We start from the raw sequence: 10,903 nt of genomic DNA on the forward strand, positions 1-10,903 counted from the left end.
TATGTTACGCCCTCCCAGAGAAGCTCCTCTCTGGCAGAGGAGAAAAGGATGTCATGGAGATTGATACATCTATCTACACCCACCCTATACCAACAGTCGGGTCAACAGTGACAAGAAACAGTGGTTGGGGAGACTTGGGGAGACAATTTGAATGGCTGTAAGAGGCTACCAAGAGGAAACAAAGGCCAGAAAGTATGAACGTGGTAAATAAGATTAATCCTCTTCATGGTGGAATCTTCCCGGAGTCAACAGGTAAGAGCGTCACCTTCTCAGGGCAGCATTTGACCTGATTGTTTCACTGAGAGGCAGAACTGGCCAGAGATCAAGATATGAGAAAGATATAAGAATATGAAAAGATGAGTTTGATAGTTACAAAATGTAGCCTACACTTTTAATTGTTTATGCAATTGACATTGAACAGTAGGAGAGATTTTTTTTCATTGGATTCTGTCTGGTTGTTTGTTTTCTCTGATTGTTTTTCTTTTGTGGCAGTTATCACATTTATAACCATGAAATCAATCCAGTAACATAAAGATTAGATTGACTAAATGTCCAACTTAACTCATCAAGCTGTTTAGGGTTTTTTTTTTGCATACTTAGCAGCATGATTGTATTTTGGTTAAAATTCTCCAGAAAATCTTCTATTTTTATAATCTGAACAGAGTTACATCATGAAGGCTTGTTAAGGGTCTTTACTGTGTAGATGAGTCACATGGATTTCTCCATGATCGTTATCAAAACAAAGTAAACCATGATGAAGATATGTAACCACATGAATCCCTCACTACACTCTTTCTCTACAGTCTTAAATCATAATTCTTTTATCTGTCAGCACTGGTCCTGTGTGGTTTGAATATTGAAAATCAACAGCATTGCAGAAGATGTAACAATTAAGTTTGTTTAGCTCATGAGAGATCTGACTCGACGCTGCCTTGCTAGCGAGAAAATAAACATGAGTGTAAATTAAGCTCAGTTAGAAATTCCTGTCAATTTATTGTAGTTGGGGTAGGAGTCAAGATAAAAATGCAACCTAACACAACCAAACTCAACATACCTCTGGGCTCTGGGGCAAAGTCGTCTGTTTATTGACACTTATTTTACTTACAGAAAAGGCCTTTGTGATGGAGTTATAATTATAGGAACAAGACCACGCCCCTCTCTCTCACTAAATTCAATCACCTGCGCCTCAGTAATTCAATCATCCGTGCATAACTATATAAGCGTGTCTAACCTCTTTCTCTCCCGTTCGTCTCAGTTCTCACGCGACCTACGACACGCTTGCATCGCACACGCTTACCTCCCGCTCGTGCTCCGTGATCCACGTTCCTCGACAACATACCGCCCTCGACTAGATCCAGCAGTACCAACGAGATATCTCCATCACCACCACATCCACATGGAACCCTTCTCCTCCAGACGCCGCGCTTCTGATCAGCTGGGATCCAGACGCTCCACACGCATCCACGCAATGGCCCACTCGGACGTGGCTCTTTTCCAAGCGATTAACATCTTCAACCGGGAGTTTGCTCACTTCCGGAGAGCTCTCAAGGAGACGGTCGTCCCACTCCTGCTTAACAATGATATAGACAAGCTTTCCAACTCTATGCAGACTCTACTTCCATCAACCCTCTCGCCGGCAGCTCAAATCCTCCCGCTCTTCCGGGTCCATTGTCCGTCGCCGGGCCGACGCACGACGCACACAGATGTCGTCACAACGCCACCTACTACAACAGAGCCCAGACTTCTTCAGTCCCGGCTGAAGGCCAGGCTGAACTCCAGATACAAATCCCGTTTCGCAGAAGCGACAACAAAGCCAGGTTCTTCCTGCTCCTCTCTGCCTCCACCTCCACCACATGGATGTATAAAGAGAACTGGATACAGCGTCGGAGGCGGGGCCCCGTTCATTCCTATGAAAGTTGCTCAGTGGCGCATGAAGCCAAAAAAAATCGACTTCCCGGTATGAAAGTACCCGGATCTTCCGCATTGTGCGGCCCAAAGAGCCTGCGCACTTGTGACTTTCGCTGGCCGAGTTGACTACTTCCGGTTCAGACCTCCAGCTAACTTGAATGGTGATAAAACAATTCAATTATGCGGCTCTTCTGGGCTTTTGAAATGTGATCGGACCGAATGGATTTAATTCTGATAGTGAGATGAGTCATTTCGCGGGGGTTGTGACTCTCAGAAAAATGTATCCGCTGATTTACAGACGTCTCTTTCACAATGTAAGTCTATGGGGAAAAAGTCTTTTTGGGCCAATGTGCATCACGTGACGTTTTAATTACACGGTTTGGCCACTATGTCAAATTTGCTTCAAAGCCTGGCGCTCTTCCTGTATCCAGTTCTCTTTATACATCCATGCTCCACCACCGCTCCGGACGGCTGCTCACTTCCGGGTTTCCCGCCCAGCGCCACCTCTACGCCTCTTGCAGGGCCAGGTCGTATCTTCGCCTGTGCCTGCTCCCTCCCTGTCTGATCTGTCTCGTGTTTTTCGTCTTTTCTCTCATCCCCGTGTCCGCAGGCTGCACAATCGACCCCCGCACATACATCCCCTCATCCTTTCCTCTTCCCTTCCTTCAGCTGCAGCTACCTCTACGCTTTCGGCTCCACCTGCTCCAGCAGCTCCTTTTGTTTCTTCCCTCAGCCACCTCCGGTCCTGCCATTACCACAGCAACAGTTGCTGCCTACTCCCTCTGATGGACCCACTCAATTTCCTACTGTTCTATCAGTGTTCCCCTCCCTTCCCCAACACCCAAATGTTTTTTTCTGTGTCTTCAGCACCCCCCGTCGCCGATCCCCTCACTCCAGCCGTCGTTAACACTGTGCCCGCGAGCACTTTCCTCTGGCCTCCGCCACTTCGCCCCTCCATGGCCTACAAAAAAAGCCAGGCTTTCCAGTTCTGCACAGCCTCCAGTTCCACCACCGCTCCAGCCGACCACTTGCAGGTTCCCTACCCAGTGCCCCCCACACTGGCACACCGATGATTCCATCCTGCCGCCGCTATGGTGCGGCAACAGACTGTTTCAGTCCTAGCTAGGGCCAGGTTGTATTTCCCCAATCTGCCTGCTCCCAATGTCTTAATTGCCTCGTGTTTTTGTTTCATCCCTGCGTCTGAGACCCACATCTTACCACTTCAGACACATCCCTTCATCCCTCACCCTTCGACCTTCATCCCTCACCCCTCCATCCCTTCATCCCTCACCCTTTGACCCTCATCTCTTCGACCCTCAACCCTCATCCCTTCATCCCTCCCTCGATCCGTCTTTTATGAATCATCCTAGCTCTCCTCCATCGATATTATTTGTTTACAGCGCCCCTTTTCACTTCCTCCTGCCACAGCTACTATAGCTCCCTTGACTCGCCTGCTTCTTTTCATTCCTTCAACGTTTGTTTACATCTTCAGGTATCATTGAGGGCATGCCCTCATTTTCATTGACATTGACAGCTCTGCCACAGTGAACAATTTTCATTGCAATTGATTCATTGCTTCAGGGAGCCTGGTTTTCCTCATTAGTTGATACGTAAGGGAGCCACAGAGCTCCCTCCTTTCTAACCCCCTCTGTTTTGTATTTGTTTTCGTTTTTGTCTCATCCCTGTGTCCACTTGGCATCCTTTCCTCTTCCCTTCCTTCAGCTGCGGCTACTTCAGCGCTTTCGGCTCCACCCGCCCCCGCAGCTCTTTTCTTCTCTTTCTTCCCATAGCCACTACTGGTCCTGCTGTTACCTCAGCCACAGTCGCACTGAGCCACGGTGCTCCCTCTACTGGACTCATGTATCTGCCCTTCATCCAGCCCTCTATGAACCTCGCAGCTCTCAGCCTACCCCCTCGTCCTCCGACGCCCCCAAATGCTTTCTGAGACAAGCGCACTACCCAATACCACGACATCCTGCCGTGCTCAGACGCAGCAGTAGGTGGTTCGCCTCCGATCAGCCACCTGAATGGTCCCCCACCCTGAGTCTCGACCCCCGGGTTATTATAACAAAGGTTCAGGAACAAGACCGTGCCCCTCTCTCTCACTAAATTCAATCACCTGCGCCTCACTGATTCAATCATTCTTGCATACCTATATAAGCATGTCTAACCCCTTTCTCTCCCGTTCGTCTCAGTTCTCACGGCCCTCCCCCCCGAACGCCATTTTTCTCCTCTGTCCCCTCTCAGTGGGCATCACAGTGGTTAGCACTTATACCTCACAGCAAGAAGGTCCTGGGTTCCAACACTGGCAGTCCCAGGTCCTCTCTGTGTGGAGTTTGCATGTTCTCCCCGTGTTCGCATGGGTTTCCGCCAGGTATTCCGGTTTCCTCCCACCATCAAAGACATGCTTGTTAGGGTTAATACTGCCGCATAAGTAATTCTGCTTGTCCTATTCTAGGAACCACAGGGGGATGACGAAGCAGAAAGCTCATCGAGACATGTCCCCCACCCTGAGTCTCCACCCCCGGGTTCCTAGACGCTCCAGCCTCTTTGTGATTCCATTTGGTCCCCGGTCATCCCCATGCCATCGACCCCCTTCATCCCTCTCCTGGCCCCCATCCAGCCCACCATACACTATCCTCATCCAATCTAGAACCCTCTCGACAATCCAAATAAAACTACTTTTTATACCGTTCAAAGGGTGTGGTCTTGGTTAGTGAATATGGTCATAAATTGAAACAGGTAAAAAAGAGTACTCTTGATTATTTTAGTGGTGAGTGCCCACATCATGTCACCCATCAACAATGCTCATGATATATTGAACAGTACATAAAAGCATTTTTATACAAAACATCATGTTATCCAGGTTACAGTGTTTCCAACAAGTGGAGAATTAATTAGTGGTGGTTGACCCCACCATTAATGAGCATAAAATAATCAAAATCAGTAATATCATATTTTAAAATAATAAATAATATATTTCCCAGCCGGCTGATAGTGAAACTGTGAATTTAAGTGTAGCCATTAGTACAACTCTGAAATATTGAAAGTATATACTGTACTGACGGGGGACAAAAGAAAAATAGAATTAAAATGGATTACACGTTACAAATGCAAGTATATTTCCTCACTGTGAATAAAAAGGTTACTGATCAATACAATTCTAAAAAAACAACAACAAAAAACATTTCTGCCAGGTAGCACAGTGGAAAATAGACTGAGGTTTTGACTTGAATGTTTTAAAAGATAAGATTTAATGTATTTCACTGAAATAATGTTTGTGAGCTACTTTTTAAAATTAAAGGTTGACGATATAATATTGTTCTAATGGCAAGAATCTATTGGCAAAGCAATTTCAGAAAATATATATACAATAAATGTCTAAATACATATAATTTATTTTTGTTCATATTGCAGCTGGAGATAAACCAACTGGAGATATATTAGTTAATTCAGAGAAAGAGAGATGGACGGTATAAATGCTGAGATCTCTAAGATTTCTAACTTTGATTTTTGGATTTTTTGGAGTGAGATTTTGATTTACATGAGGAGGAGGAAGGTCTAAGGTGAGGCAGTCGCAGCTGGTGGATATGCTGCAGGTTTCGGTTTTATTCGTTTTGAGATATCGGTCTCTGAGATGTCTGCCTAAACCCCAGTACAAGAGGTGACTGGAATTACCACCGACCTGTGGACAGTTTTCATAAGGTCTGTTTCTTCAGTAAAAAGTAGTCCCTATAAAACTGTAGACAGTGTATTCTGTGGGTTATCTGCTCAACCCTTGTTGTATTGGACACTGGTTTTGGAAAAATATGATGCTGTTGAATTTTTCAGATGTAATTTTTCAATGTGGGCACCCCAAACAAATATCCATTCTACTTTGTTGTATTGTGGTAAAGGAAGTAATCTCAAAGTAAAAAGGTAAAACCAAACCTATCTGCATGACACCTCAAGGGAGAAGTGAGTTCTTTTTTACTAATTTGGGTGAACTTCCCATTAAATGGACGGAGAGGTAATAATGTTAGGTATATTTGAGCAAAACAGTTCACCTCTGTAAAGCATCGTGACATCTTAAACCACAATAATACAACACTCGCTAAATGTACGTTTCAGGAAACACTGAAATTCCTGCGCATGCGTGATGTTTGGTTTATCTGTTCACTTAGACAAATGATGCAGTTATTGTATAGCTTCACTGATGGTACAGTAAAATGTTTTCATTATTACCTGTTGACACATTTTGTTTTTATCTACTCTAAGGATAAGACAGGGTGCGTTCAGTATATGGATTTGCTCGATATGGAATGGCTGTGGATGGTGTGCTTCTATGCGCACAATAATAGCCTACCACGAAATTGGAAAATATTGTAAGACTGCATTCAAGCAGCGAAATCTCACTGTAATAACAAACTTGAAAGGAGAGAAAATATTAAATATGAACGTATACATATACTGTATATAATTTAAATTTGGACTTAATCGTCCCGGCAGCTCTGGTTTGGCTGGACTCATCCTGAGGACGTCTTCTATGTTCCAAATGTTTTTACTGGACAAACCTGTGATCTGTGTTTAACAGCTAAAGCCCTGAAATTAGCACTGAAAGCCCTGAATGACAGTTAGACCCTGACTGAACCCGTCACCATGTAGAAAGATTTCAATAATTAATTAAATTACCGCTGCTGTGCCACGTGCGTAAAATGCGCACTTGGAGACGCACATATCGATCTCGCTGCTGAATGGCAAATCTGAGATATAGACTGAGTGAAAATAAAAAATACCATCTGAAAAGTTATTTATAAATGAGCTTGTAGTTTATTAGCCTAGTCAAAATCTTGTAAAAGCCTGCAGTATAGTCTCTTCTATAAGAGGCTGTTTATATAAAGACACAAGAAACAAACTAGCAGAATGACTGAGGACGCAGTCAGAGCTAAAAAAAATTCTTCATAGTTAGATGTGGATTTGATTTCAGGTCTTTTGCAGGTTGATTGGATGAAACTTTGGATCACAGAGGTGAGATGTGACTGTAAAAACAGATGTGCACAAGATGGACGCTGAAGATTCCATGGTTGCTATGTTTGTCTCCAGGTGCATCAATTCTATATGATCATCATTTAAACATCAACAAAACCTAACTGTAAAGAAAAGTTTTCAGAACTGTCATTCGACGATTTCTTGCAAATAAACGCTTCTGCTGAGGACTTCTTACATCCTGTTAAGGACTAAAGACTCACTGAAACTGACGAGAGAGAGAGAAAACAAACTTCCATCATGGAAAATGTGAGATTTGAACACTTTGAAAGTCTGTGGTGTTTTCAATGTATTTAACCCTTAAAGGTCACTAATGTTTTATCTAAAGGCTCTGACATGAACACTCCCCCAACTCGGGGTCACATGGTAAAAACAATATGTTGAAGGAGAAGTTTGGATGAACTAATGAATTACAGGGAAATGAAGCACCTGCACATGTGCCTGTTATTTTACTGCAGTGATGTACATTGTCAGTACTGGACTGTACCAGCTCCATTTATACTGTATATTCATTGAAAAAATGACCAAATATGTGCATAAAATAACTAAATCACTGCCTTACTGACAGTAATGTCATTATTTCATATATGTAATTAGATTATTTATATCACCCAGCTCCCAGCTGATGGGATACATGTCGATGTTGTGAATTCAAATGCAACACTGGAGTATTTGAAGTTAGTATATAATACCCAGCAGATATGTGATATTATATTTTCAGACAGTAGGCAACATATTGATTTAAGTCTCTGCCCTGAAGAAGACCCCTGTGTCAAAATGTGCTTGTAAGACCTATTCCAGCACAGAAAAAGGGTACACACTGCACAGAGAGAGCAGATAATGTTTTCTCTGGGGTCTCCTGGTCTGTTTATGGGCAAATATTAGGGAACAGAAGTTTCCGCCATTTTGAAGGGGGAAGTTCACTTTTTTGCAGAAATGGTGAAATGAAATTTACATTATTTAGTGCCCTTTGTTGCATTTACTGCACTTGTGGAGCCTCGTTCTAACATGTATGTATTGTTGCAGTGTGATGTTCCCATCACCCTGCAAGACCACAACTACTCAAGACGCAGAATCTCTGCACGCTGGGCAGTCGCTGTGAGGAAGCCTGCAACCTGGAACAAGTGTCCATGCTGCAGGGATGACCAGGTTAGACTTTTCAATTTTCTGTTTTTTTAAAGCCTTACAAAACATTTCATAATTTACTATATAGGAAGTGTAGAAAATCAAAAAGTATCTCTCTAACAACACGCTTAACTTGCTGACTGTCGTCAACTAGCTGCAGCCAATTACAGAACACTATCTTGTTGTCAAATAAAACAAAATTAAACACTGTTCATGTCACATGAAGTACTGAACATCATGTGTTTTATTAGTGATCAGTGCCTCATTAACTTTTTAAGTTGCATTGTGGGATAATTTGAGTCCACTATTTAGGGTTTAATTAGGCCATGATAATATTCACTGGACTGTTTAGGGTATATGAATCCTCACAAACTACAGAATCAGACAATTCTACAAATGTTAAACACACTATGTTCACTATATTGTGAATAATAAATGATTTTGGACACAACTGCTGCTGCATAGCTTTAATGCTCTGCATACTGGACTTACTTTTCATTTGACCTTCCTGTTAAGTTCCCATCAAACTGTGCCAGTTCACAGCTTTACTCTGTGACATTATTTTCCTTGAAATTAAATTCTTCTTGCATCCAGACTTGAATAAACTAAGGGTTATTCCTCTAAAGCCCTGTAAATTGTGAAGGTTCTTTTTACTTTTCCAAAGTCTTGATCAGTGCATCTAACGCAGATTTTTCTCTTGTGAGATTGAAACATTATCCTCTGCTGAACTTCCCCAGGAGCAGAAACACCAGCAATCTGCTACTACTGCCAAACTTCCCCGGAAGAGGAAGCGGACATCCATGGCCTGTCATTCCAGACCTTCTGCTGAACCGCCAGAGGTATTGGCTCCCACTCCTGAACCCTCCAGCCCTGCTGCCGACATTCCAAGGTTGCTGAATTTGGTCCCTCGGTCCGCCATCCCACCTGCCGACCTGCCAGTGGTCTCAAATATGGCCCCCGGCAGCCCCCGGCCCTCCACTGCCCCCCTGCAAGATGACGGCCCTCTGAAGATACACAACCGCTCAGTAGAAGAGTACCAGCAGATCTACCATGAAGTGGTTGATGACATGCTGACGTATGTTTATGAAAAATCTAAATCTTTTTCAAACAAATCATTGTCACATTTTTAGTATCACCTAAAAATCTATTGGTCATTTTTTTCAATATATAAAAACATTTTAATCCCACATATTGTGATTATTAAATGTTTGCTTCTTTCACTCCTCACAGATACAAGGATGGCCGGTTGCGTCCGTACAGTTTGGAGCTTGGCCGTCGTATCAAGCAAAAGCTGTGGGAGAGACTGAATCGTCCCACGTTTACGACCTCAGCCAATGAGGACGGGCTTGTGAATGTTGATGTATCATATGGGGTTGGAGTCTATCCTCCCCTTCATGATGTAGATATTTCATTAGAACCAAAGCCTGAGCAGCCACCAAGAAAAAGAGCTAAGAACTGAAACTGAACTGAAAGTATCAGTAGTTTGTAAATAGTTAAAGACATTAGAATAGTTCAATAAGATCAAATCTGTTAATAATATTGTAGTTTTAAGTCTTTTTAACAGGTAGAATTGTCTCGTTTCATCAGTTAATGCAGCTTCTGTCTGAACTCTTTTCCAGCCAACTACACATCCAACCTCTGCTGTTGCAGCCTCCACCTGCATGCTCTACCATCTACCTGCAGCCTGAAGCTCCACCTGCAGATTCTGGAAGAAAATTACAGACACCTCCACTGACAACCTCTGCAAACCACCTGAAGTGCCACGTTCTGCCCTAAACCAGTAGCCTGTTTCAGCCTCCATCAGATCTAACTGTGCCTCCAACTGACACCAGCCATGTGCTGTCCTAGCCTCCACCTGCAGACAGCAGATAGCTGCAAACACGTGCTCCACCTAAAACATCTTACGGCCAAATTCCAAACAGCAACAAGTCGAACCTCCACCTGCAGCCTCTGCCAGGAGGCAGCTGCTGCCTTCATCTGCAAGTTGCTGGCAAAGGCTACAGATGGAGATTTGAGCTGCAGCAGTCTGTCAGAATCTGCCAGTGGAGGCAATGGCTGCAGTCTGTACCACCTCCTCCACCTGCAGATTCTGGCAGACAACTGCAGCCTGGGCCTCTAACTACAACCTCTGCCAGCAATCTGCAGCCGCTGCCTCCACCTGAAGATTCTGCCAGAAACCTGCAGCCACCACCTCCACCTGCAGATTGTGGCAGACAGCTGCAGCCTGGGCCTCCACCTACAGGCTCTGCCAGCAATCTGCAGCCACCGCCTCCACCTGCAGATTCTGGCAGACAACTGCAGCCTGGGCCTCTAACTACAGCCTCTGCCAGCAACCTGCAGCCACCGCCTCCATCTGCAGGTTGTGGCAGACAGCTGCAGCCTGGGCCTCCACCTACAGCCTCTGCCAGCAATCTGCACCGCCGCCTCCACCTACAGATTCTGGCAGACAACGCAGCCTAATCCTCCACCTACAACCTCTGCCAGCAATCTGCACCGCCGCCTCCACCTACAGATTCTGGCAGACAACGCAGCCTAATCCTCCACCTACAGCCTCTGCCAGCAATCTGCAGCCTGGGCCTCCACCTGCAGATTGTGGTAGACAGCTGCAGCCTGGGCCTCCACCTACAGCCTCTGCCAGAAACCTGCAGCCATCACCTTCATCTGCAAGTTGCTGGCAAAGACTACAGGTGGAGATTTAGTATCTGCCAGTATCTGCAGGTGAAGGCGATGGTTGTTGCCCAAACCTTCAGCAGGAGCCTCTTCCAGCAAACTGCACCACCTCCTCCACCTATAGGGTGTGGCAGAATGCTGCAACCTGAACCTCTACCAACAGATGCTTCCAGCT

At 44.6% G+C, this 10,903-nt stretch overlaps 2 protein-coding genes across 3 annotated transcripts; both read left to right on the forward strand.

The window, feature by feature from the left end:
- The first annotated feature begins 2,977 nt into the window (after positions 1-2,977).
- On the forward strand, positions 2,978-4,781 carry LOC121912161. The gene is made up of 4 exons (XM_042434263.1): positions 2,978-3,002; positions 3,524-3,981; positions 4,104-4,282; positions 4,367-4,781. The coding sequence occupies exons 1-4, from the start codon at positions 2,978-2,980 to the stop codon at positions 4,623-4,625; spliced, it is 921 nt and encodes a 306-aa protein (XP_042290197.1). The 3' UTR covers positions 4,626-4,781.
- Positions 4,782-6,810: 2,029 nt separating this feature from the next.
- Positions 6,811-10,096, forward strand: LOC121911531 (uncharacterized protein C22orf31-like). 2 transcript variants are annotated; one of them, XM_042433098.1, is made up of 5 exons: positions 6,811-7,182; positions 7,960-8,082; positions 8,796-8,880; positions 8,911-9,133; positions 9,289-10,096. In XM_042433098.1, exons 1-5 carry the CDS (start codon positions 7,174-7,176, stop codon positions 9,515-9,517), a joined length of 669 nt encoding a protein of 222 aa, XP_042289032.1. In that variant the 5' UTR covers positions 6,811-7,173; the 3' UTR covers positions 9,518-10,096. The 2 variants fall into 2 exon arrangements, with proteins under 2 accessions (XP_042289032.1, XP_042289031.1); XM_042433097.1 differs by having other exon boundaries at positions 6,816-7,182; positions 8,796-9,133; positions 9,289-10,091.
- The last annotated feature ends 807 nt before the right edge of the window (positions 10,097-10,903 follow it).

The sequence above is a fragment of the Thunnus maccoyii genome, chromosome 14, assembly GCF_910596095.1.
Source record: "Thunnus maccoyii chromosome 14, fThuMac1.1, whole genome shotgun sequence".
NCBI classification, from domain to species: Eukaryota; Metazoa; Chordata; class Actinopteri; order Scombriformes; family Scombridae; genus Thunnus; species Thunnus maccoyii.